The sequence below is a fragment of the Gekko japonicus genome, unplaced genomic scaffold (assembly GCF_001447785.1).
Source record: "Gekko japonicus isolate JY-2015 unplaced genomic scaffold, Gekko_japonicus_V1.1 scaffold3346, whole genome shotgun sequence".
In the NCBI taxonomy this organism is placed as follows: domain Eukaryota; kingdom Metazoa; phylum Chordata; class Lepidosauria; order Squamata; family Gekkonidae; genus Gekko; species Gekko japonicus.
In genome coordinates, this window is record NW_015165924.1 from 34899 (window position 1) to 62636 (window position 27738).

Consider the following 27738-nt stretch of genomic DNA (forward strand, 5'->3'; position numbering starts at 1 on the left):
CTGGACGATATGGGAAGAGATGGCCCTTTCAAGAGACGGATAGCAGCAAATTAGCACGTCAAGGCAAGTGTTAGCTTCATTCTCACAAAAAAAAAGACAAACAAAAATGACTGGCCATTGCCTGCGTCTGCATTGCAACCCTGGACTTCTTTGGTGAGCTCCCATCCAAGTGCTAACCACGGCCAGCCCTGCTTAGCTTTCAGAATATGACGTGATCATGCTAGCCTGGCCCATCCAGGCCAGGGCATGCAGCTTTACTGCTTCAACAACACCAACAAGTGATCACAGATAAACTCTTCCCATTTCATGGAGTTGCCAGGGAATTCAATGCCAACTTGCAGGTCACAAAGACATTGCTGCAGAATTGCCCAACCGGTTCCGACGAGGCCAGTGGGGACTTGTTTGCCGAAACAGGCTTCCGCATCCAGAAATACCTCTTCCGCATCTACAATAATCTCTTGCAGGATATAGAATTACCTGTTCCCAGTGGCCATGAAGATGGGTCATATGCCAGAGTTCTCTGCGTGCAAACGTTAGCACTCCGCTGCTCTACCCAGAAAGCTTCTCTCTGGTTCACGCCCCTAATACTGTTGGACAGGAATGGCAGGACAGCTGTGATGGCTGACTTGTTGTTTTGTGTTGTTTGTGTGTGTCTGCACCCGGAAGTCACATTGACCTCTCGTGACTGACCCCTACTGGGGTGGCCCGGAGGATATTCGGAGAGGTGGCTGAATAAAGCCTGCCTCTGTCCTCCCGACTTGGCATTCCAAGGAAGTCTCCCATCCAAGTACTAACCACAGTCGACCCTGCTTAGCTTCTGAGATCTGACAAGATCGGGCTTGTCTGGGCTATCCAGGTCAGGGCGTGATGGCTGACTTTTGAGATCCAAGAGAAGACAAAATAGCATCTTGTTTCACACTGCGGTGTGTAGTACAGCTCTCTGTGCTTCCATGTTGGGTGAGCGAGGGGAACACGCAGCAATGCAGTTCAGGACAGAACCCGACATGATGCCCACAGACCCTCTGGGTACGTGCTTGGAAAGCCACCAGGCCTTCCTGTCAGTGCCACTCGTTAGATGAATGCCACCAATGAGCTGCCAGGTGGGGCTGTGGTTCAGTGGCAGAGCATCTGCTTGTCATGCAGAGGGTCCCAGGTTCAATTCCCAGCATCTTCATTGGAAAGGACCAAGTAGTAGGTGATGGGAAAGATCTCTGTGGTAGACCCTGGAAAGCGGCTGTCAGTCTGAGTAGACAATATTGACCCTGATTGTCCAAGGGTCTGATTCACCATAGGGCAGCTTCATATGTTCATGCTGATTCGTCTATTGCGCATACTCATCTCTTCTTTGTGCCTTTGCCAGAACCAATGGTTGGAAATTAAATCAGAAGAGTTTTCGGCTAAACATTAGGAGGGACTTCCTGACAGAGCGGTTCCTCAGTGGAACAGGCTTCCTCGGGAGGTGGCGGGCTCTCCTTCTTTGGAGGTTTTCAAACAATGGCTAGATAGCCACCTGACAGTACTGCTGATTCTGTGAACTTGGGCAGGTCATGAGAGGGAGGGCAGGAAGGGTTGCCTCAGTGCTTTGTTCTTGTGGCCCTTTCTTAGAGAAGAAGAGAAGAAATTGGATTTATACCCTGTCCTTCACTACCCAAAGGTGTCTCAGAGCGGCTTACAAACTCCTCTCCCTTCTCCTCCCCACAACAGATCCTGTGTGGTAGGCGGGGCTGAGAGAGCTCTTGACAGAAACTGCTCTTTTTCAAGAACAGCTCTTATCAGAACTACGGCTTGCCCAAGGTCATCCAGTCACGTGCAAGTGGAGGAGTGGGGAATCAAACCCGGTTCTCCCAGATTAGAGTCCGTGCACTTAACCACTACACCAGACTGGCTCTCACACCAGGGAAATGCCGATTGCCACTTTGGGGTCAGGAAGCCATTTTTCTCCAGGCCAGTTTGGCTTTAGATCCTGGAGATTTTTTTTGTCATCTTCTGGATGTGGAACAGAGGTCACTGTGGGTGGGTGGGGGTATTTGTGAATGTCCTGCACTGTGCAGGGGGTTGGACTAGATGACCCTGGAGGTCCCTTCTGACTCTATGATTCAAACTGCACATGTAAGTGAAGCATTAAGATTCTGACTGGAGTCAGCAGGGCTGCAAGCCAGGGAGTGTGTACCATTGAGTGCCTTTCAGTTTTCACCTTGATCCCAAGTGTTTATGCTGGAAAATGCTGGCACAACACCATGATTTATGATGCTGTGCTGGCGCTGTGTGCCAGGACGGCAAGATCGAGGGCTGGGATGTTAGTTTTGTGGTTCTTGAAGTGACGCTGCTGGAGAACATCCAGAACTCAGTTATGACCAATGTTCCCTCTAAGCTATGGGGTCTTGTGAGCAAATATTCTACTTTGTGAGCCACTGGCATTAAAGTTGTGAGCGAGCAATTTGGCTACTGCATAAATTAGTCTGCTCTGGAGCCCTCCTTCCTGAGCGAAGACAAAAATGTGTGAGCCAGAGGCTAAAAAACTGTGAGCTAGCTCACACTGACTCAGCTTAGAGGGAACACTGGTTATGACCTGATTTTTTAAAAAGTATATATTTTAGAAAAATACTATACTACAGTACATTATGACATATTTGATGCACATTAAACACAGTATTTACAAGTACTGTACTGTTGACACAGCACGCTGTTTTACATCACAGTATGATTCATCTACATACCAACTCTTTTTCTGTATAGCAACGGTGGAAATTGCCACCTAGTTTTCCAGAATGTGACCTTATGATATGTTGTCAAAAGCTTTCACGGCCAGAGTTCATTAGCTGTTGTAGATTTTCCGGGTTGCCTGGCCGTGGTCTTGGCATTGTAGGACCTGATGTTTCGCCATTAGCTGTGATTGGCATCCTCAGAGGTATAACACAGAAAGACGGAGTCCTCTCTGTGTCAAGGTGAGAAGAAACATGGTAGGCAGGTAATTTATATCTACTCAGGAAGGTGGGGGTACGGCTGAGTCATTATCTTGTCGGAGTTCCCCAGGCCGTGAACATGCTAATGGAGGAGCTTTCCTGAGGAGGTTCTTTTGTATATGGATTGTTTCTGACGAAATGTCAGGTCCTACAATGCCAAGACCACAGCCATACAACCCGGAAAATCTACAACAGCTAATGACCTTATTATGCTTTGATGCTGCTCATTTCACCATTCTAATAATCTCTCAGACCCTTCCTGACCAGATTCAGGTGGGTCGCCGTGTTCATCCGAAGCAACAGATCAAAGTTTGAGTCCAGTAGCACCTGTCAGACCAACAAAGTTTAAGTCTGGGTACACAATCTTGTGTGCATGCAGGCTTCTTCAGAAACAGTGAAACAGTTCTCTTCAAGCCTTACAGATAGGTAGAGAGAAGGTGGAGGGGTTAGTTGCCAGGAAAGGCTAGTTAGAGTCAAGATGCATAAGTAACTGAGCGATAAGTATAGCTAAGGTTGGGTTAAAGCAGTGGGTAAGACCTGTGAATGGCAGCAAACAGACCTCCTAACCCAGTGGCGTCAAACATGTGGCCCGGGGGCCGGATGACGCCCCCGGAGGGCTTCTAACAGGCCCGCAGTGGAACTGGCTGTCTTCTGCTTCTTCTTCCAGTTCTGCTGCTGCTGAGCCATTGTAGGTTTGCAGCTTACAGATACACACTTGAACAGCATACTCAGGATTGCAACAGCACAGACATTTTGATGCAGTAATTCAGAGCAAGACGTGTCAGTTCTCAGACACTGTTAAATAAACAAAATATTTTGTTGTTCCGTTGCACAGTCGAGTCCGACTCTTCGCGACCCCATGGACCACGCCAGCCCCCCCCCCTTTTCTGTCATGCTCCGGAGTGCTATTTTCTCTTCAAAATATTGCAAGAGTGCTATTTTACGTTAAAAAAAAACACCCTTGTGTTTGTGTCCTTTATAAAACGGCACTACATTTTATGACACACACGGCCCAGCCCAACAAGGTCTCGTTTGTGTCAGATCCGGCCCTCTTAACAAACGAGTTCGACACCCCTGTCCTAACCTATCTGTTTTGCTAGGATTGTGGTTTGTCTTTCAACACTGGCCAGAGTTAGTCTTGCCATGGCAAGCAAATTTAACACCACCGCTTGCGTAGACATATGGACAGTTTTCATATAACTCAGTAAGAAAAACGTCGGCTCTGAAAGGTAAACTAATGTCTGGATATTTCAGATACCGCATCTGATATCGTTCCCCAGACTTTCCGTGGTCTATTACAAAGCCACCCCGCATATGGCACAACCTGGTTTTTATGGGGGGGGGATAATTTCACCCTGACTTTGATGGCCCAGGCTAGCCTGATCTCGCCAGATCTCAGAAGCTAAGCAGGGTCGGCCCTGGTTAGTACTTGGATGGGAGACCGCCAAGGAAGCCCGGGGTCTCTATGCAGAGACAGGTGATGGCCAACTACCTATTTGTCTTTGCCTTGACCCGGATGGCCCAGGCTAGCCTGATCTCGCCAGATCTCAGAAGCTAAGCAGGGTCGGCCCTGGCTAGTACTTGGATGGGAGACCCCCGAGGGGCCACCAGGGTTGCTGTGCAGAGGCAGGCCATGGCCAACCACCTCTCCACCTCTGTCGTTCCCTAGTCTTGAGAACGCTACGGGGTCTCCATATGTCCCTGGAAGAGCTTTGCGCTCCACTGATAATAACTTGCTGGTGATCCCAGGCCCCCCAAAACGTCCGGCTGTCCTCGACCAGGGCCAGGGCCTTTTCAGTCCTGGCCCTGACCTGGTGGAACTCTCTGCCGGATGACACCAGGGCCCTGCGGGATCTTACGCAATCCCGCAGGGCCCGTAAGGCAGAGATGTTCCGCCAGGCTTTTGGTTGAGGACAGCGAAGGTTGATTACATTGGCTGGCACCCTTCCCCCCTTTTCCTTCTCTTTCCTATATGTGTATTTTGTTAAGTTCTACGCCCTCCCACCGTATAGCCAGGTAGTGCAGAAAGGGAAAACTGTAAATCATCATCTGGGATTTTATCCTGGTTTTATTTTTATTGACCGTATTGGATTTTTAAATTTGTATTCTGTTTTACGGCGCTATGCCTCTCTTGTGCATCGCCCAGAGCCCGGCATAAGCTGGGATAGGGCGATTAATAGATGGTAATAATAATAATAATAATAAATAATAATAATAATAATAATAATAATGCCTGTTGTGACTTAACGACACTTTGCACACATACCAAAAAATAGGTTTGTCAGCTGTTGCTAATTCCTCCATTCCTAAAAAGTTGCAGCATCTCTAAGACAGCAATGGTAGAGGGTGGCAGTTTATTTTAATTATGGGAAATGAAGACCAGGCTACAGCAGCTGTGAAGCAGTCTTTCAAACAAATGAAATATGTTTTTGCTTAATCTGATAGATGGCGTTTCCGTTTCTCCACACTAAGCAATTCTACAGAGATTTACTGTTGGCAAATAAAATGCTGATTGGTTATTTTAAAGGCATTTTATTTTTTAAAAAAACAAAATCCCTTAACTCGTTTTCGTTCCCTTTCTCACAAATTGCAATGTGTTTAGTTTCTTGGCAGTACGGAAGTGGAACAGCCCAAAGGCACCGAAGTCGTGAGAGATGCCGTTAGGAAGCTGAAGGTAAGAATCCCTTTTCAAATGTTGCATACGCAAAGCAAGCGATGATTGATCTGTTCCAAACATATTTGGGGAGCTCCGTTAGCATGATTTTAATTAAGGGGTTTTTTTTGCGATTTCAATCAATTGTGTTTTTGTCACAGAATGATTTAATATAAGACACTGGGCTTTGCTTCAGGATGTAAAATTAATACCAACTGGAAACTCAAAGCGAATACTTTCATAAACATAATGGTGCTGTTGTAGCTGTAACATTACAGATAAGCAACGGCAGGGTTATCTCTTCATGTTCTGGGGTTGGATTCTTGCATCTTGTTTAGATACAGGCACTCTTTGGGGAGCCAGTTTGGTGTAATGATTAAGTGCATGGACTCTAATCTGGGAGAACCGGGTTGGATTCCCCACTCCTCCACTCGCAACTGCTGGATGACCTTGGGCAAGCCATAGTTCTGTCAGAGGTGTTCTTGAAAAGAGCAGTCCTCAGTCAGAGCTCTCTCAGCCCCACCTACCTCACAGGGTGTCTGTGGTGGGGAGGGGAAGGGAAAGGAGATTGTAAGTCTCTCTGAGACTCCTTTGGGTAGTGAAGGGTGGGGTATCAGTCCAATATCCTCCTCCTTCCTGTAACAATAGAAAAGAGCAAGAGTCCAGTAGCACTTTAAAGACTAACAAAACCTGTGGCAGGATATGAGCTTTTGTGAGCCACTGCTCACTTCTTCAGATGTCTGTGAGCAGTGACCCCTGAAAGCTCCCACCCTGTCACAAGTTTTGTCAGTTTTTAAGGCGCTGCGGTGGCTCAAGTGGTTAAGACACTGCAGGCTGTGGAAGGTCGGTAGTTCAGCAGTTCGAGACCCGGGTTGCCGCATGACGGAGTGAGCTCCCGTCTCTAGTTCCAGCTCCTGCCAACCTAGCAGTTCGAAAGCAAGAAATTGCAAGTAGATAAATGGGTACCACTTCGGTGGGAAGGTAACAGCGTTCCGTGCGCCTTGGTGTTTAGTCATGCCGGCCACATGACCACGGAAACGTCTTTGGACAGCGCTGGCTCTTCGGCTTTGAAACGGAGATGAGCACTGCAACCCTAGAGTCGGACTCGACTGGCTTTCGAGCAAGGGAACCTTTACCTTTAAGGTGCTACTGGACTCTGGCTCTTTTCTACTAATAATGACCACCCTAAGCTAGAGATGTAAAATTTCTGGAAATTTTGAAGCTCGAAAAAAAACCCGGTTTTTTTCCGTTTTTTTTTTTTCCGGGGGGAAACAGAAATTTTCGGAAAAATTTCTTTTGTCCTTTCTAGTTTGAAAGTCATTCTGTTACTTTAGGAACATAAAATATTACTATGGACATTTTTATTTGGCATGAAATTATCACAACTAGCATATTAAAAATATAGTGTATCCAAACAATTATTACAGAATACCAATATATATATATATATATATATGAGGTGCGATATATAAGAAATGATTTGGAAAATATTTGAACACCTGGTCTTAAAATATTTTATTCATCATGTTAAAATAAAACGTTCCATAATCAATTTTTTTCTTTTCTTTTCTTTTTTCAATTTTTTCAAATTTTTCGGAAAAAAACAAAAAAGGCTTCAGGAAAAAAACGGGAAAAAAACGTTTTTTTCCCGAATTTTTCCAGTTTTTTTCCGGGCCTTCACATCTCTACTAAGCAATTGTATGAATTTATGTTTTCATTTCACAGTTATGTGCTTAAAGAACTTGGAGTGGGGCAATAAGATCACGGCGACCTCCTTAAATATTCTTAATTCTAGTCTCTATACATCTAAGTTAGGGATGCCGACCTCCAAGTGAAACCTGGGGAATCACCCGGGATTACGTCTGATCCCCAGACTACAGAGATCAGTCCCCCTGGAGAAAATGGCTACTTTGGGGGGTGGACTCTGGGGCATTAGACCCCGCTGAGGTCCCTGTCCTCCCCAGGCTCCACCCCCCAAATCTTCAGAAGTTTCCCGACTTGGATCTGCCAACCTTATCCCCCCCCCCATCCCCCAGTGGTAGCCAGCAGGGACTTGGCAACCCTAGACTAAGCATTAACGTGGCAGTCACTGCACAAGGGAGAAAATTACATCTGTATTGCGCACTGTGCTAGTCCCAAGGAGGTAGTCACGTTAATCAAAAATATAAATGAAAGTTTTGTTGTTATCTATTAGTTGGTCTATATTCCAATATAAATTCCATGGGCTTATCAGGTGGATGAGGTGAGTCTTCACTTGGCAGCAGGCCCGTACCCAGGATTTTATGGCTTGTGGGGCAAAAAAAAAATTGGGTGGGACTGCCATTTTTATGTCAGCTCCAATCCGCCCCCAAGGCCAACCGCCGGCGGCCACCCCTCTCCCTCCCCTGCAAGATTTAAAGGGCCCTTCAGCTGATTGGTGGGGAGTATGTGGCCCGCTGATCAGCTGGAGGGCCCTTTAAATCTTGCAGGAGGGAGGGGAGAGAACATAAGAGAAGCCAATGTTGGATCAGGCCAAAGGCCCATCCAGTCCAACACTCTGTGTCACACAGTGGCCAGAAATAGCAGGTGCCATCAGGAGGTCCACCAGTGGGGCCAGGACACTAGAAGCCCTCCCACTGTTGCCCCCCCCCAAGCACCAAGAATACAGAGCATCCCTTGCCCCAGACATAAGAACATAAGAGAAGCCAATGTTGGATCAGGCCAATGGCCCATCCAGTCCAACACTCTGTGTCACACAGTGGCCAAAAATACCAGGTGCCACCAGGAGGTCCAGCAGTGTGGCCAGAACACTAGAAGCCCTCCCACTGTTGCCCCCCAAGGGTCATTTAAATGCTTTTGGGAAGGACTGGGGGGCCTTTAAATGCTTTTGGGAAGGAGTGGGGAGGCCTTACGTGTGGCCCTCCCCCCCATTATTCTCAAAAATCTTCCCAACAAAATCTTCTCCTCAAAAAAATCTTTGTGGGGCTGGACCTTTAAGGAAGGGGGCGCAGCCCCCAATAGCCCCACTGTGGCTTTGGACCAGCTTGGCAGACATAAGTTTGAGAGGTTGCAAAGAAGAATATTATAAACAGAAAGAGACCAGGCCTGGCAACAAGCTCTGTCCCCATCGGTACTCATGCAGTACTGTTACAGGGCCTAATAATGCCAACTGTACCATCTTTGGTTGCTCCCCTTGCTTACTTTCCACAATAGCCATGTTCACGTGTTGCCGTGAACACATGTACATCCTGTCTGTCTGTAAGAAAAAGCCATCGTGGGCAATGATCCCTCTAAGCCTGTGGAGTCCTGTGAGCAAAAATTCTACTTTGTGAGCTCCTGGCATTAAAGTTGTGAGTGAGCGATTTGGCTGCTGCATCAATTAGTTTGATCTGGAGCCATCCTTCCTGAGCTGAGACAAAAATGTGTGTTGTTGTTGTTCAGTCGCACAGTCAAGTCCGACTCTTTGCAACCCCATGGACCAGATCACGCCAGGCCCTCCTGTCTTCTGCCGTCCTCTGAAGTTGGCTCAATTTCATGTTCGTTGCATCTATGACGCTGTCTAACCATCTCATCCTTTGCCGTCCTTGTCTTCTTTGACCTTCAGTCTTTCCCAGCATCAGGGTCTTCTCCAGTGAGTGCTCCCTTCTCATTGGGTGGCCAAATGTGTGAGCCGGAGGCTAAAAAACTGTGAGCTCGCTCACACTAACTCAGCTTAGAGGGAACACTCATCACGGGTTCACTTTATGGATGAAACTGGGAACCTATGCTTGAATTAATGGGGGGGGGGGTTGTATCACACTAGCTGTTGACTTTAATATTATCCAATGCACATACAAAGAACAGTAAAGAGTACAGTGCAGACATCATACGCACATTCCATGTAACTTGTGAACAGGGCTTCTGCTATATACCCTCAAGTGCCATTCTGTGCTATATCTTGTCATCCGTCTGTATCTTGTCATCTGTCTGTAATCCTAATTCCCCTCAATTTGTTCAGATTCCACTGAGGGCAATATGGCTTTGTACACAATATGTGGGAGGTGTGGAAACCCATTCTGTGGAAAAGCATTCACTATCCTTAAAAAGGTTTCCCTTGCTCGAAAGCCAGTCGAATCCGACTCTAGGGTTGCGGTGCTCATCTCCGTTTCCAAGCCGAAGAGCCAGCGCTGTCCGAAGACGTTTCCGTGGTCATGTGGCCGGCATGACTAAACACCACGGCGCACGGAACGCTGTTACCTTCCCACCAAAGTGGTACCTATTTATCTACTTGCAATTTCTTGCTTCCGAACTGCTGGGTGGCTCAAGTGGTTAAGAAGCTGAACTGCAGGCTGTGGAAGGTCAGTAGTTCAGCAGTTCGAAACCCGGGTGCCGCATGATGGAGTGAGCTCCCATCTCTAGTTCACTATCCTTAGGAAAGCTCTTTTGTTTCTCTAGCCATTCCTCAGAACTTTAATAAGAAACCTCATCATGTGCTTCAAATGTTGCGTTATGCACGACTCGTAATTTGCATTCTGTTGAGATTTGAGGTTGGCTGGGAAGAACGTTGTGTACGACAGAGCCACAAGGCCAGACCTCTGACATGTGTCTCCTGGGATTTCACTGAGGAATTGACAGGGAAGGTTGTGTTTTGCTGCCTTCGTTCTCCCAGACGGCCAAGGTCATTAACAGGCCTTCAGGGCATATAAAGTCTATAAACGACCCCTAAATGCTCACTTGCCATGCCTTGGCTCAGATGTTGAAACAAGGCGGTGTCGGCCATCCAGTCTAGTTTTTATTCCTGCCCAGAGATTTTCAGCTGAAGGGGGAAACAGGATCACAAATCTGTGATACCTCACAGCATAAGAGGCCATGATAGGATCCATCCTGTATTATACTTTCATATTTTTACATTAAAATTAGAGCCATATAAAATATTGGGGGGGGGGGGGTTAATGATCATTTTGAATCTAATTGGTGCTTAAGTTGCTTGTGGGAAGCGGGAAAAGCAGTTACCATTGCCTAGCCAAAAATCACATCTGGCACGTAAGATATATTTTTTAACGTGTCTGCCTTTGCTATCAGCATTTGTCTGAGCCACAAGCGCTACGGGAGGTGTCAGGCTTGTTAAAACACTTGAGCTAAAACACTCCTGTTGTCCTGCCAAGTTTACCCGAACCATGGAAAGAGAGATGAAGTAAAAAGCTTTGGTGGCGGTGCAAAGTTCCATCAAGTCGCAGCCAACTTACGACGGTCCCATGGGGGTTTCGAGGCACGAGGCGTTCAGAGGTGGTTTGCCATTCCCTTTAGTGTGACTTTTAAAAGGTACTGAGACTTTGGGGGCAGGTTGTAAAGTACTGGGTTTGCCGCATGGAAGACTCGGACCACGACGTGCATTCAGACGCGTCTATTGTACTTCACCACAAGACTAAAGAAAATGGCCCTGCAAGGCCAACTATATACACTCCCACCCGGCACCCCTATATCCCATTGGAGGGTTTGAATTTCCCGCCAAGGTTCTATTGTTGGGCTCGAGGCGGACTAGGATCCAAGGTCCCCTTTGTGTTTGGGGACCAAGCTCCTGCTTTAGCCACGGACCCCTGGTGGCCGTCCGCGTACATAACACAGGTGCTCATGCAGGGGAGTCTCACTGTTGTGCAGAACCCGAAAGATACCAGCTGTTCAGATTGGTGTGGTGTGCAAATAATGTTATTACAAAGGTCCCTTTTGGTTGGTTCATCGTGGAACAAAGGAGAAATGTGTTGTTTCCTAAGCCTAGTGTGGCTTGTCTTGGAGTAAATGGTTAGAACATTGACGTTCCATGCAAAAAGATGTGGGTGAGATAAAACATGTGGTTGGCAAACACTGGGAGTCTTATCTAAGGGTGCGATCAGACGGGCGTCTTGATCCGGTGTCCCCCATTTCTCCCCGCTGGTTTAAAAAAGTGCATCCAGACATCGGAGTAGGAATCGCGCACTCCAGTCATTGCCCCCCGGTGTCACCACCGGGTTTCCCAACACCGGAGACGTCCGTATTTTGTGGAAGCTACAGTTGACACCGCATGTTTCCAGATATCTGATCGCTCCAGCACAAAGGGTGCTGTAGATGGTGGAGAAACTATACCATCTTTTGAGTCAATAGAAACTTATATATATATTTAATGTTGCCTTGTAGTTTGGCTTATGACCCAACATAAGAACATCAGAGACGTCAATGTTGGATCAGGCCAAAGGCCCATCTAGTCCAACACTCTGTCACACAGTGGCCAAAAATACCAGGTGCCATCAGGGGCCAGGACATTAGAAGACCTCCCACTGTTGCCCCCCCCCCCAAGCACCAAGAAGACAGAGCATCACTTGCCCCAGAGCCCCTATCTATACCTTGTGGCTAATAGCCACTGATGGACCTCTGCTCCATATGCCTATCTAATTCCCTTTTGAAGCCGTCCATGCTTGTAGCCGCCACCACTTCCTGTGGCAGTGAATTCCATATTCAAATTCAAGAGCTTGTTGCATCAAATAGTTGAGTACCTATTGGGAAATAACTGTGGCACTGGAGATGGCTTGCATTCATTAAAGTGTTGCTTGGTCTACTGTGGGCAACTCTACCTCAAATGGATCCTAGTTCTTTGAGCCACCTTGAAGTTGTGCCCGGTTGAGAAGCTCCTTGATAATTTGGTTCCAGGATGAAACCTCTGACATAGGATTGATTAATGTCTGTTTCCCCCATTGGCCTCCCCCAATGATACCAATACGTAAGACTGCAGTGAACAACTCTACGAAGCTTGGTTTTTACCATTAGGTGGAGCTAATGTTCTACAGTCAAAACAAGTGGTCTTGGCAAAGTTAATTCTCCCATTCTTTTTACTCTCCCAGGTTTTAATTGCTGTCTCTGTTGTCAGTACTGAGTGATTATGTTCCGCCTGCGGATGTTTAGATTACTAAATAGATACATCCTGGTTTCTTTATCAACGTTCTTATGCGGGGCCCTCACGCTTGGATTATTGTTTTTACTTGGAATTGCATTCTCTTCACTTTGTGTCCGTATTAGAGGCGAGGAGAATATAAGTCATAATTACCAAAGGAGTCAAGGATGTCTGGGGCATCGAGGGAAATTTATTTTGCTCGTTATATAAACACTTTCTAAAATATTCCACTCGAATGCTTTGTTCTTGTTCCTGAAGTGAAATTTTCTGGGATCCCAACCAAAAAGCATATCTAAATCTTGGGTCCTCAGAGCATTTTGTAACGAACCTCTGCGGGTCTACCCTAATTCCCAAACTGAGACAACTTTTCGCTGGTGGTGGTTACTCTTTTCCCTCCTGGTGAAGGACATAAAATGGCATCTTTACATTTCTTATCTTTTTTGGGGAATAGATGAACTATTTTTCAGGAAGGGCAAAACTTTGTCATGTCTTGTGTGTGTTACCATCTCAGTGTATATATTATTATCTCAGTGTGCATTTATGAATATATGGACTTGTATTTCTGGATATTTCAGATAAAAACATAAGAGAAGCCAATGTTGGGTCAGGCCAATGGCCCATCTAGTCCAACACTCAGTCACACAGTGGCCAAAAATACCAGGTGCCATCAGGAGGTCCAGCAGTGAGTCCAGGACACCAGAAGCCCTCCCACTGTTGACCCCTCCCCGCCAAGCACCAAGAAGACAGAGCATCACTTGCCCCAGACTGAGAGTCCCTATCTATACCTCGTGGCTAATAGCCACTGATGGACCTCTGCTCCATATGCTTATCCAACTCCCTCTTGAAGCCGTCCATGCTTGTATCTCAGTATTCTTACCACAGTCTAAACTGTTAACATATTCTCTTTAGTACTGCCTTTTAGTGGGGGGGGGGGAGGAACTTTCTGTGTCTGATTTCCTGGAGTCCGTAACTTTATTCTCTCGAAGCCTAGCTCGTGCAAGACATGTCCGTCATTCTCTCAACTATCACTTCTTCAACCGCCATTCATTCCTTAACTGTCCATTTTATTGCCCCTTTCCGAAATTTCTAAAAACAGGTCCTGTGCATGAACATAAGAACATAAGTGAAGCCCATGCTGGATCAGGCCAGAGGCCCATCCGGTCCAACACTCTGTGTCACACAGTGGCCAAAAATACCAGGGGCCATCAGGAGGTCCAGCAGTGGAGCCAGGACACTAGAAGCCCTCCCACTGTTGCCCCCCCCCCAGCACCAATAATACAGAGCATCACTGCCCCAGACATAAGAACATAAGAGAAGCCAAAGTTGGCTCAGGCCAATGGCCCATCCAGTCCAACACTCTGTCACACAGTGGCCAAAAGTATCAGGTGCCATCAGGAGGTCCACCAGTGGGGCCAGGACACTAGAAGCCCTCCCACTATTGCCCCCCCCAGCACCAAGAATACAGAGCATCACTGCCCCAGACAGAAGAACATAAGAGAAGCCAATGTTGGATCAGGCCAATGGCCCATCCAGTCCAACACTCTGTGTCACACAGTGGCCAGAAATACCAGATGCCATGAGGAGGTCCAGCAGTGGGGCCAGGACATTAGAAGCCCTCCCAGTGTTGACCCCTCCCCCCCAAGCACCAAGAACACAGAGCATCACTTGCCCCCAACTAATAGCCACTGATGGACCTCTGATATTCCCCAGACTTTCTGTGGTCTAGTACCGAGCCACCCCGCATATGGCACAACCTGGGTTTTATTGGGGGGGGGATATCCGAGGATAGCCTAATCTCATCAAATCTCAGAAGCTAAGCAGGGTCAGCCCTGCTGAGTACTTGGATGGGAGACCACTGAGGAAGCCCAGGGTTCCTGTGCAAGGGCAGGCCATGGCAAACCACCTCTGAGCCTCTCTTGCCTTGACAACCCCATGAGGATAGATTCAGGTGGTGTTCCCTCTAAGCTGAGTTAGTGTGCGCTAGCTCACAGTTTTTTAGCCTCCGGCTCACCCATTTTTGCCTTAGCTCAGGAAGGATGGCTCCAGAGCAAACTAACTTATGCAGTAGCCAAATCACTTGCTCACAACTTTAATGCCGGCAGCTCACAAAGTAGGATTTTGGCTCACAGGACTCCACAGCTTAGAGGGGGCACTGGTGGGCAGCCCTGTTGGTCTGAAGCAGCAGAACGAAGGTTGAGTCCAGTGGCACACCTTTAAGACCAACATCGTTTTATTCACGGTATAAGCTATCATGTGCCTGGACTCTTCTTCTGGGGGTATCTGAAGAACTGTGTGTGCACACGAAAGCTTATACCCAGAAAAAAACTTTGTTGGTCTTAAAGGCGCCACTGGACTCAAACTTTGTTCAGCCCCGTGAGGGGTTGCCGTAAGTCGGTCATGACTTGACGACGCTTTCCACCAGCAAGGTCAGAAGCCTCCTTCCAGCCAGGAGGAGGAGGAGATTGGATTTATACCCCACCCTTCACTACCCAAAGGTGTCACAGAGCAGCTTACAAACTCCTTTCCCTTCTTTTACCTCACAGAGACCCTGTGAGGTAAAAGAAGAAGAAGAAGAGATTGGGTTTATACCCCGCCCTTCACTACCCAAAGTAGTTGCTTACAAACTCCTTTCTTTTCCCCTTCCCACAACAGACACCCTGTGAGGTAGGCGGGGCCAAGAGAGCTCTTGACAGAAGAAGAAGAAGAGATTGGATTTATACCCTGCCCTTCACTACCCGAAGGAGTCTCAGAGCGGCGTACAAACTCCTTTCCCTTCCCCTCCCCACAACAGACACCCTGTGAGGTAGGCGGGGCCGAGAGAGCTCTGACAGAAACTGGCCTTTTTCAAGAGCAGCTCTTATCAGAACTACGGCTTGCCCAAGGTCATCCAGCAGCTGCAAGTGAAGGTGTGGGGAATCAAACCCGGTTCTCCCAGATTAGAGTCCGCGCACTTAACCACTACACCAAACTGGCTCTGCAGGAGGCTTTCTCCCGCAGAAACACTGCTTCAGTTGAATGAGGGTTCTTTAGCCTGAAGGAAGGCTTCAGACCTTGCTGAGTTCAGTTAGAGGATACAGGCTCTGGAGTTGCCTTAATGCTGTGTGAGACCAACGGTCCATCTAGTTTAGTATCGTCTTCTCTGACTGGTCGCAGCCCTCCAAGGTCACAAGCCCACCAAGCTACCTGAGATGCTTTGCAGCATTGTCTCTACACTGAGCCATGGCTTGTGGTCCCCACTGGCCAGAAGCCGTCTCAATTAAATTCAGCTCCTCCCCAATTCATAGCGGCTTCATAATACAGTCAAACCTTAAATCTTTGTGTATAGCTGTTCTAGGAGCTGCGGTGGCTCAAGTGGTTAAGACGCTGAACTGCAGGCTGTGGAAGGTCTGTAGTTCAGCAGTTTGAGACCCGAGTGTGCCGCATGACGGAGTGAGCTCCCGTCTCTAGTTCCAGCTCCTGCCAACCTAGCAGTTCGAAAGCAAGAAATTGCAAGTAGATAAATAGGTACCACTTCAGTGGGAAGGGAACAGCGTTCCGTGTGCCTTGGTGTTTAGTCATACCGGCCACGTGACCATGGAAACGTCTTCGGACAGCGCTGGCTCTTCGGCTTTGAAACGGAGATGAGCACCGCAACCCTAGAGTCGGACTCGACTGGCTTTCGAGCAAGGGAACCTTTACCTTTACTATAGCTGTTCTATACGAATTCACTGGAAAAAGCTGAGAATAGTGCTGAAAGTAGGGGAAAATAATTACTAAGAGCGGTGGAGAACCGGGTTTGATTCCCCACTCCTCCACATGCAGCCAGCTGGGTGACCTTGGGTCAGTCGCAGTTCTCTCAAGAGAAACGGTTCTCTCAGAGCTCTCTCAGCCCCACCTACCTCACAGGGTAGGGAGAGGAAGGGAAGGAGATTGTAAGCCGCTCTGAGACACCGAGTGAAGGGCGGGGTATAAATCCAATTCTTCTTCTTCTTCTTCTTCTTCTTCTTCTTCTTCTTCTTCTTCTTCTTCTTCTTCTTCTTCTTCTTCTTCTACTATCATCATCATTGGTCCTTCAAGGTCAGTACTGTCTACTCATATTGACAGCTGCTCTCCAGTGTTTTAAGGCAGAGATCTTTCCCATCACCTACCATCTGATCCTTTTTAACCAGGGATGCCAGGGATTGAGCCTGAGACCTTCTGCATATCATGCAGATGCTCTGCCACTGAGCCACAGCTCCACTGAAGGCTAATATTACTAGAACCTGCTGTCCTCCTGTTTGCTGACTTAAACTGTATAGTCACTACCCCACTAAGCTATCTCTGAAACTTGAGTACGCATGAGTTGTGAGTATCGAAGACTTCCAGTTGTCCTCAGTGCCATTTGTATTGTTTATTGGAATATACAAAATACATGTGGACAGTGTTCTCTCTAAGCTGAGTTCGTGTGAGCCAGATCACGGTTTTTTAGCCTCCGGCTCACACATTTTTTTTGTCTTTGCTCGGGAAGGATGGCTCCAGAGCAAACTAATTTATGCAGCAGCCAAATCGCTCGCTCACAACTTTAACGCCAGTGGCTCACAAAGTAGAATTGTTGCTCACAAGACTCCACAGCTTAGAGGGAGCATCGGTGGCCGTGTTTCATATGCTTCAAGTTAAAAAGAAGAGGAGGAGGAGGAGATTGGGTTTACACCCTACCCTTCACTCCCCGAAGGAGTCTCAGAGCTGTTTACAATCCCTTTCCCTTCCCCGCCCCACAACAGACACCCAGTGAGGTAGGCTGGATAAGAGATGGTTTGACCATTGCTAGTGACTTTGGGCCCTGGCCTGGATAGCCCAGGCTACCCTGATCTCCTTAGATCTCAGAAAGTAAAAAGAGTTAGCCTTGGTTAGTACTTGGATGGGAGACCACCAAGGAGTCCAGGGTTGCTACGCAGAGGCAGGCAAGGGCAAAACCACCTCTGTTTGGTCTGTTCCCTTGAAAAACTTATGGGGACACCCTAAGTTGGCTGTGACTTGGTGGCATTTCCACCACCGTAACTTTGGTGGGAGCCCATTCTGTCTGGTAATGCAGAGCCAACCCAGACCGGATACAGAGAGACCTGTGAATGGAACCCTTGTGCAGCTTCGATTCGTAAAGAGCCCCTTCAGGAGCACCTGCTTTGGACTCGAGGGAACCTTTTCCCTTCCATGAAGTCCTCCTGACCTCGGGTGACCCTTTCCTGGGAGCGGCAATTTGCTCCACTGGGGGATTCGTGCAAGCAAGAAATTCCAGGAGGGTCATTTGAGGTGGGGAAGCCAGAGGGTGGAAAGTGTTAAACCTCCCTCCTTGCCTTGCTGCATGACTACAGTCCTAATCAGGCCTCTGCAGCTGCAGTTTGCTAATACAAATCCAGTTCATGCATCTCTGGAGATTGTCACATAGTTTGGCCTGAGGACGTATGCAGACCTGGTAAACAAAAATGGACTGCAACTGGGGCTTACCATTCACTTGTACTGCTAATGGGAATTTTGGGTGGGAGGGAAAGGAAGTTCTTTTCTTCTTCTTCTTCTTCTTCTTCTTCTTCTTCTTCTTCTTCTTCTTCTTCTCCTTCTTCTTCTTCTTCTTCTTCAAATTCTTTTTATTAATTTTCTACAAGAAACAGATTTCAAAAACATTGCACTTACAATTGTCTTGTGGAGTTGCGGATATAACGGTCGTATAAGAACAATAACGTTACAGATAAACAGTTTTAACAGCTACTGTTGACAGTTAAACAAGTGTTTCGATTTCGACTCTGTTGTTAGTATCGAGACTAACATACATAAGCCTTCCTCTTAGTCATTCAGGACCAGTTTTCACTTTAATACTAATAAGCATTGCGATTTCTTATTGTGGTGACAGCTATTGGTATAGTATTTTGAGATACGCGTGGTTGCGAGGTTGCAGATCAGAAGCAAAGAGGAATTCCATACAGGGAAGCCATTTCTCTGTGAAATTAGAGGGTTTGGGGTATAGTTCAGAGTGGCGTAAATGATCTGTTATCTTCTCCAGGGCTTTTTTGGTAGAAAAAGCCCAGCAGGAACTCATTAGCATAATTGGCCACACCCAACATGAGGAACGTATTCGCATATTAGGCCACACCCCTGACCGCACAGCTCATTAGCATATGAGGCCACACCCCTGTGTTACCAGAAGCGTGCTCATCCAGCCACACCCACCTTTTGTTTCTTATTCTGTTTACCTTGTTTGTTGTCAAAACCCAGGGCCTTTTTTTGTAGCAGGGACTCCTTTGCATGTTAGGCCACACACCCCCTAATGTAGCCAATCCTAATGCGTTCCTGCTGTTGGGTGTGGCCTATTATGCTAATGAGTTCCTGCTGGGTGTGGCCAACTCGGGAGCCAGCTGGAACTCCGTTCCTGTGCGTTCCTGCCACAAAATAGCCCTGGTTTTCTCTAAGATTAGGTGATCCCAGACTTTATTCAACCAGCATGAGCGAAACGGCGCCTTATCAGCTTTCCATTTGGATGCAATGGATGTCTTGGGGGCCCGGAAGTCCTTTTTTATGTTCAAATTATCCATCAGTTTATTCATTCCATTTATCTAAGAATGCATAGCTTGCTTTTCAGTTTGTGTGGGTAGCTGTGTAGGTCTAGAGCAATAGAACAAAGTTTGAGTCCAGTGGGACCTTTAAGACCAACAAAGGTTTATTTCTGGGTATGAACTTTCATGTGCCGGCACACGAAAGCTTATACCCTGAATTAAACTTTGTTGGTCTCAAAGGTCCCACTGGACTCCAACTTTTTTTCAATTTGTGTTAATTCTCAAGGTGGAGAACAAAAAATTATATAGAATCTAAGCTGTTACAGAAAGATCAGTCATTTAATCCCTGGCTGGCTTCAGTGTGAAATGATGATCATCACTCTTCACCTGAACAGAATGATGGTCTTCACTGGCCATGTAGAGAAAATAGCTCCCCAACCTGGAAATCATGAGGCGAAACAAAATCCTGTAACCCTAGAACTACCAACCAAAAAGCTTGAAGGACTTTTTAATGGATAGCCCTACATGCAGGGGTCATTTCCTGCAGGAGCGCACAGGAGCGGCACTCCGGTAGTAAAGAGCCCAGGGGGCGAGCACATGCGACAAGCCCCACCCCCCTGCTCCCAGCAGCCCTGGGCCATGAGGAGCAAGAAGCAGCCAGGTAAGTTGCAGTGGGTGTTGCCTTCTGACACACTTCTGGTGATGTCAGGAGGCGTGGCATATGCAAATAAGTTATGCTAATGAGCTCCTGCACCTCTTTTTCTACGAAATGACCCCTGCCTATATGAGAGAGAGAGATTGGATTTATACCCGAAGAAGTGCCTCCCAGAGCGGTTTACAATCCCCTTCCCTTACCCTCCTCACAACGGACACCCTGTGAGGGAGGCGGGGCTGAGAGAGCTCTTTCAAGAACTGCTCCTGAGAGAACAGCTCTGAGGGAACTTGTCACTGACCCAAGGTCACACCACCACCAGCATGTGGAGCAGTAGGGAATCAAACCTGGTTCTACCGGATTAGAATCCATGCTCCTAGCCACTACACCAAACTGGCTCTTATATATATATTATAGATATTATATATATTCGGCCATCCTTCAAGTCAAAAGTCCTTCAGGCTTTTTCGTTGGTAGTTCTAGGGTTACAGAATTTTGAGGGATATATCTGAGGGCTATAGCACAGCTATATCTGGGGGATGTGATGTGGGCAGGATGACTTCGTCTTGGCAACTAAATGAAGAAGTTTTGCAGACAGCCACAAAACAGTGCCCAGGTATGTTATAAAAGTATTATTATTTTTGTTTTAATTCCCAGTTCGCAAGGCATATCAAAAAATCTGAAGGACAAAAAACACCAAAGGTTGAATTACAAATCTCAATATACGGAGTGAAAATCCTAGATCCAAAAACAAAGGTAAGAATCTCTTTTTTTAAAAAAAAATCTCTTTCCCCCCTCCCTCTAACATCCTCACCCAGAGAAACAAAACAAGATTCCCTCACATATTGCAAAAATGACTTAGGGAATTTGCTGCTACAGACGTCGGTTAGATGGCTTGGTTCAGCGGTGGTAGAAAGGGCCATCAAGTTGCCGTGGACATACGGCGGCCCCATATAGTCTTCAAGGCAAGAGACGTTCAGAGGTGGTTTGCCATTGCCTGCCTCTGCGTAGCAACCCTGGACTTCCTTGGTGGTCTCCCATCCAAGTACTAACCAGGGCCGACCCTGCTTAGCTTCTCAGATCTAACAAGGTCAGGCCAGCCTGGGCCATTCATGTCAGGGCTGGCTTAGCTGGGGTGGCTTTAAAAGGGGATGAGTCAAATTCTTGGTAGACAATTTTGGTAACAGTTAATATGCTCTAATGGGGCCCCTGCCACACGGCAGGGGAAAAGCCCTTTAAAGCGCGGCTTTTAAAAGCCGCGCCAACGTTGATACGGCTCGGCGGGATCCCACGGATCCCCCGGCCGAGCCGCCTTTTCTCCCCGGCGCGATCAAACGCCGGGGAGAAAAGACGGCCCTAACCGGGGGCCGGCCGAACTGCGCATGTCGGAGCATGCGCAGTTCGGATCCGGGCCGGGGTTGTGCCAGCGCAAAGACGCGCCGGCGATCAGACGCCCGGGAAGAGGCGCCTCATCCATTTGAACCACCGAGGTAGGTGGTTCAGTTTGAGGCGCATTTTCCCGGGAAAGGGACAGTTCGGCCACGGAAGCAAGACGCTTCCCAGATGTTGTGGTGTGATCGCGCCGGTTTGATCCGGCACCAAACTGTCCCTTTCCCGGGCCAAATCGCCTCGTGTGAACGGGGCCTGGGCTTAACAATAATGCATTATTAAAGAGCTCCATATTTTAAAGTTTGGCTTAATATCCAAACAATAGGTAGTGTCTTTCAACCTTTCTTTTCTTCCCTACCTCTCAGATGGCAAAGAATTAAAGATAAATGTCCTACATTGGTATTGGCTCTGCCTGCAGCCATTTGCAGCTTTTGTCTCAAGTATTGGGGTACACTTGCAATTTTTCTTTTAGAAAATCGATGTATTCCTGTATTTACAAAATGTATATCCACTTGCAAAGGCTGACAAGGCAGTTAATATATACAATAAAATTGCATTATAAAACCATTAAAATTAGGGTTGCCAACCCCCAAAGTGGGCGGGATTTCCATGTTTTGGGGGGGCCCAATCCACCGCCAGCCAGCTGGCCTGTGGGGGGACCCCTGCCCCCAAAGAGTCCCGGTGCGCCGATATGCCCAGTGTCACGACTTCACCTGGAGGTAACGTCATCGCGCCAGGCTCATTGTTCAGGGGACACTCTAGCATTCAGGTAAAAACTCTATGGTGACCATAGAGTTTTTACCTGAGTACTAGAGTGCCCCCTGAACAACATGCCCAGTGCAATGACATCACTTCTGGGTGACTTCATTGCGGCACGCATGCTCAGCACGCACGCCAGAAAGACTCCCAGAGCCGGCCTGGAGCCCCCCGCCAGGATGAAGGTAAGACCCAGCAACCCTAATTAAAATCACCCCCCAATATATATATATATATATATATATATATATATATATATATATATATATATATATATATATATATATATATATATATATATATATATATATATATATCATTAAAACAATTTTAAGTTAAAGTACAAAAGAGAAGAATATTGGTAAGGAAGGAGGGGCCAACTGAAAGGGGGGGGAAGTCTTCACCCTCCAGCAAAAGACAGCAACTGAAGGGTGGATCTCTCTGGGGAGAGAGTTCCAGAGTTTTGGTGCCACGACCGATAAGGCCCCCCTCTCCCGGGTTGCCACCCACCTGATCTGAGAAAACGACCATAGTGGACCATAAAAGGAAGACGTCTATGCTTTTTAATTGAACGCTGAATAGTACAATTGTATATGCCGTCATGAACTATGCATCTTATGTTCAATCAGTAAAAGAAGTTTTAGGTTTGATAGGAAAGCAACGAAGTCCAAAAAAACAAAAACAGACAGGAAAAAAGATCAAGATGAGTAGCCGTGTTAGTCGGACTCGACTGTGCGACTGAACAACAAAAAGCAGCGGAAAAGAGCAAGAGTCCAGAAGCACCTTAAAAGACTTATTGGACTCTTGCTCTTTTCTACTGCAAACCGGAAAAAGTGCAGTTTTTCCCCATGACTTCAACGTTTTCAGAAATTTTACATGTCTAGGTATAGACCACAAATGGCAAGAGTTCATTGAATGCATAGTTCTGCACAGGAGATGAACTATTAATGCAGAAACTAGTTCATCTCTTTGGTTGAAATGCATATGAAATGTTATTCATTTGATGCTTTTACAGCCGTGTTCCAATACCCTATTTATATCCCACAGTACGACATAAAATTAAATATGCCTAAACTAATTGACGTCTCCAAAAAGGCTTTCAGCGTATGATAGGCAAAGAGGCAAAATGGGAGGAGATAAGATCCTGTGCGTGAAAAATGTGTATTTCAAGAAGCAAGTAGAACTCACTCCCTACACTGAAGTGCATTTTTCTGCTTTTACAACTCTGCTCGACAATATCCCCTCTCCCAAAACCTACTACCTATACTTCAGGTGCAACATCTTTGCATTCATGCCCCGTGCACTGATGCATAAAAGGAAGAAGCAGGAAGATTGTTGGGGTTTTTTACCACCAATCCTAGAGAGAAGATTGGAATCTTTCTAACACATGGGTGTCAAACATAAGGCCCGGGGGCCAGAACTGGCCCATCCATGACTCTTATGTGGCCCGTGAGCAGCTGGTTCAAGGGAGGGAACAGAAGATGGGGAGGGGAGTGGGTGGAGCCACTCCAATTGTGGTTTCAACGTGGTGGAACAACCTTGTCTGCAGCAGTCAAGCAGCGTGGGAGTGTCTGCCCAGTGCTGCACTGCTGGCTCTCCAGTCCACCCATGTGGGTTTGGTGTAGTGGTTAAGTGTGCGGACTCTGATCTGGGAGAACCGGGTTTGATTCCCCACTCCTCCACTTGCACATGGCACAGCTGTCCTTGAAAAAGAGCAGTTTCTGTCAGAGTTCTCTCAGCCCCACCTACCTCACAGGGTGTCTGTTGTGGGGAGGGGAAGGGAAAGGAGTTTGTAAGCCGCTCTGAGTGAAGGGCGGAGTATAAATCCAATCTCTTCTTCTGCTACACCCCCTCCCAGCCCATGGGGCCTTGCAGTGAGGACACAATAACTCAGAGTTTACCAGGTCCTGTCCTTTATACAGTTTATATCTCTGTCATGATCTGGGCTGTGCTACCAGAGGCCTACTAGGCCCGAGAGCCTGGCCAGCAGTAGGTGATGCTGGGGCTACAATTCCCAGAAGCCCCTGGGAGGTTTTGGAGCCAAAATGGACCAATAGGAAAAGAGGAGGGCTGGGAATAAAAATTCTGGAACAGCAGGAACAGCTGTTCTTTCTTCCAGAGGGCAGAGGCTGAAGGAAGGCTGCTGTCATCCTGAGGACAGGGTGAGTAGTCTAGTGCCACTTGAGATAGTGAGCTAGGGGAAGTAAATTTAGACGCGTTAGGGCATTTCTTTTCTTTTCTTTTCACCCACTTACTGTTACTATCCTGCACCTTGTTGTTTGACCTCCTATAAAATAAACCTTTTTCTTGTTTCACTCTGCCTGGTCCTTACGCCTATTATTTGGCCAAAAGGGAGGTCTGAAGGTCTTGGGCGGGTGCTCTGGGCCTTCTCAAGGGAACCTAAGTCCAGAGTGGTGGCAGCGTCAGGTGACACCCCACCTGAGTCGTGACAATCTCCAATACCTGGCATTACGTTTTATGGCACACCTGGCCCGGGCCAACAAAGTGACATTTATGTCAGATCCGGCCCTCGTAACAAATGAGTTAGACACCCCTGTTCTAACAAATGAGTTGTCAGGTCCCCAGCTAAATCACTCTCCACACACACTATTGGCAGTGTAGTGCTTTATTAGAGATATGATGCTGTGGGTTCCAGACCTTTTGTTAGGACTAAAGAAAACCACGGGAACATACAGGTTATAGGTAAAAACGAAAAATTCCATTCATACCCACGTCATACCTACCCCTCAGTGTTACTATGGCAACATGGACAGATATATGGTGCCCTATCCTAACCTAGGCTGGCAGAAAGATCTCTAAGGTCAATCCCAAGGGAACCAACACTTGGGGTGCACTTCAAGACAGTTACAGTCTCTACTCCCATACACTCCAATAACACTCACCCACCCCTCAGGAATTTAACATGACAAACAAGTTAGAAGGAAACAGGACTGAAAGGAATCGAAAGTTAGGCCAAGCTTGACATGGGTTGAGCAAATGATGTATCGGAGGCGGCTGCAAATCTGGCAGAATGTGGCCGAACAGACAGCACTGTTTTTTTCCTCCGTCTTCCCCATCTTCACTGTGATTTTGGGGATCCTCACAAGTCCAATGAAAAGTTTCAAATTCCAGAATATGCCAAATAATGATTTTTGAGTGCATGAATTATTTAGCATACCTCTGAGTGAGGTTTGAAAAAGAGACTCGGTAATCCTTATTTACAGTTTCCTTAAAAATCCTGTGCCTTTTATCTGAGAAACTGACATTACGTCCTCCAGTTCTCTCAGTATATACGCAGTCGGGTCAGCCGACAGAATGTTGTGTACAGTGTGATTGTGTTTAATGTGGAAATTGTGATCCAGAGAGTGAATCCTCTGGATGGAGAGGGATGCCTTTCAGGATTTGTACTGGGACGTCTTGTTTTTCAGGATTTGCACTGGAACATCCTGCCATTCCATGTGTCTTTGACTGATGTGGCTAACAGTTGGACCCATATCCATGTGGCAATGGCAACCACATCTAGCAAAGCAGCCTTGTCAGAATTTATGTACAAAGAAGATCATTTACAGTAGATGAAAGCAAAATTATAGGTTCTCATCGGTGTTTTGTGGAGCATAATTACATCTGGCTTCATCATGTCTGGCTGTGTTAGGTGGCAGTCTGATCCCAAAATGCAACGCGAGGTCTAATTGCACAATTGTCGTTTGCAGGAAGTCCAACACAATTGCCAGCTCCATAGGATATCATTTTGTGCTGATGATAAAACCGACAAAAGGATATTCACTTTCATATGCAAAGACTCTGAGTCAAACAAACATTTGTGCTACGTCTTTGACAGTGAAAAGTGTGTAAGTATGCCATGTTTTCTGGAGTGTGGTTGGGGCAAGGATGAGCTGAAACCTGTTATGAACCTTCGTTAAAGATTGCAGAGAAGCAAGCAGAAGTTAAGAACATCAGAAGAGCCCAGCTGGATCAGACCAGTGGTCCATCTAGTAGAGCATCCTGTCTCACATAGTGGCCAACTGTCAGTCCCCTGGTCAGGAGACTCCCAACAACATTCTCTTTGGCAGTGGTTGGTTTACTGAGACATCTGCATGGTCCAGGTGGAACAGTACTGTGTCAGAACTCAGGTTCATGTGGGAAATTCCATAGTTATAGACCGTTCAAACCAAAATGCACCAATCACACATTGCCAAACTCCCACCTAAATTTCGTGCTTCTAACCCCTGGAGATACATGCCCCCCTTATCTATGGAAACAAGAAGAGCACAGCTTTGCCTTCAAGATCATCCCTGGTAATCAAGGAGGTATCTTGGAGAAAGAATTACAGCTTCTACAATCCCCCCCCCGGAATTTCCCCTCTCCCAGACATCATGGCAAACTAAAGACAGAGTTTGACACCAACAATTTCCTCCGGAGGGCCAGCAACAGGGCAGAGAGGCCTAGGCCTTCCTAGGAACATGAGAAGAGCCCTCCTGGATCAGACCAGTCAAGCATCCTGTCTCACACAGTGGCTGACCAGTTCCTCTGGATGGTCAACAACAGGGCAGAGGCTGAGGCTTTCCTAAGAACATAAGAAGAGCCCTGATGGATCAAACCAGTGGTCCTCTATGCCCTGTTGTTGGCCCTCCAGAGGAACTAGTTGGCCCCTGTGTGAGACAGGATGCTGGACTAGATGGACCACTGGTCTCCTCCAGCAGGGCTCTTCTGGTGTTCTTATGAAGGCCTCGGCCTCTATGCCCTGTTGTTGGCCCTCCAGAGGAACTGGCTGGCCATTGTGTGAGAGACAGGATGCTGGACTAGATGGACCACTGGTCTGAGTCAGCAGGGCTCTTCTGATGTTCTTAGGAAGGCCTCAGCCTCTGTGCCCTGTTGTTGCCCATCTAGAGGAACTGGCTGGCCCCTGTGTGAGACAGGATGCCGGACTAGATGGACCACTGGTCTGTTCCAGCAGGGCTCTCCTTATGCTCTTATGAAGGCCTTTGTCTCTATGCCCTGTTGTTGGTCCTCCAGAGGAACTGGTTTGCCTCTGTGTGAGACAGGATGCTGGACTAGATGGACCACTGGCCTGATCCAGCAGGGCTCTTCTTATGAGTTTTTGTCTTGTCTGCTGATGGTAGTGGAAATTGCCGTCAAGTCACAGCTGATTTATGGCAATCCCATAAAGTTTTCAAGGAATATCAGACTGTCGGCTGATTTGGATTGTTTATAGAGCTGGGCAGGAATAACTGCAGCTGCTAAAAGCCTGGGGTGTTGATCAGAGTATCTTGGATTGAGATAAAAAGCTTGAATCTTACTGGCTGCTTTAAAGTTAACTGTTGTCATACTTCATTGGGTAAAATTGGTAAAATTACCTTGATTACCCAAGGTCCATCAGTGACTATTAGCCACAACATGTAGATGGAACACTACATCTGGGGCAGAGATGCTCTGTATTATTGGTGTTTGTGTGACAACAGTGGGAAGGCTTCTGGAGTTCTGGCCCCACTGGTGGACCTCCTGATAGCATCTGGGTTGCAGCCACTGTGACACAAAGTAATGGACCGGATGGGCCATTGGCCTGATCCAACATGGCTTCTCTTATAACTAGGGCAGTGATGCTCTGTGTTCTTGGTGCTTGGGGGGGCAACAGTTGGAGGGCTTCTGGAGTTCTGGCCCCACTGGTGGACCTCAGGATGGCACCTGGATTTTGGCCACTGTGTGACACAGAGTGTTGGACTGGATGGGCCATTGGCCAGATCCAACATGGCTTCTCTTTTGTCTGGGGCAATGATGCTCTGTGTTCTTGGTGCTTTGGGGGGCAACAGTGGGAGGTTTTCTGGAGTTCTGGCTCCACTGGTGGACCTCCTGATGGCCCCTGGGTTTTGGCCACTGTGTGACAAGGAGCGTTGGACTGGATGGGCCATTGACCTGATCCAAGATGGCTTCTCTTATGTTCTTATTGA

At 47.3% G+C, this 27738-nt stretch overlaps 1 protein-coding gene across 1 annotated transcript in view; it reads left to right on the forward strand.

The window, feature by feature from the left end:
- Positions 1 to 5565: 5565 nt before the first annotated feature.
- Positions 5566 to 27738, forward strand: part of GULP1 (GULP, engulfment adaptor PTB domain containing 1) — a gene marked incomplete at its 5' end in the record, with an annotated part of 75010 nt that continues 52837 nt past the window's right edge. The window contains 3 exons of the mRNA XM_015411416.1: positions 5566 to 5637; positions 20306 to 20404; positions 25504 to 25641. Of these exons, the coding sequence (XP_015266902.1) occupies positions 5566 to 5637; positions 20306 to 20404; positions 25504 to 25641 (309 nt within the window). The remainder of the gene's footprint in view (positions 5638 to 20305; positions 20405 to 25503; positions 25642 to 27738) is intronic.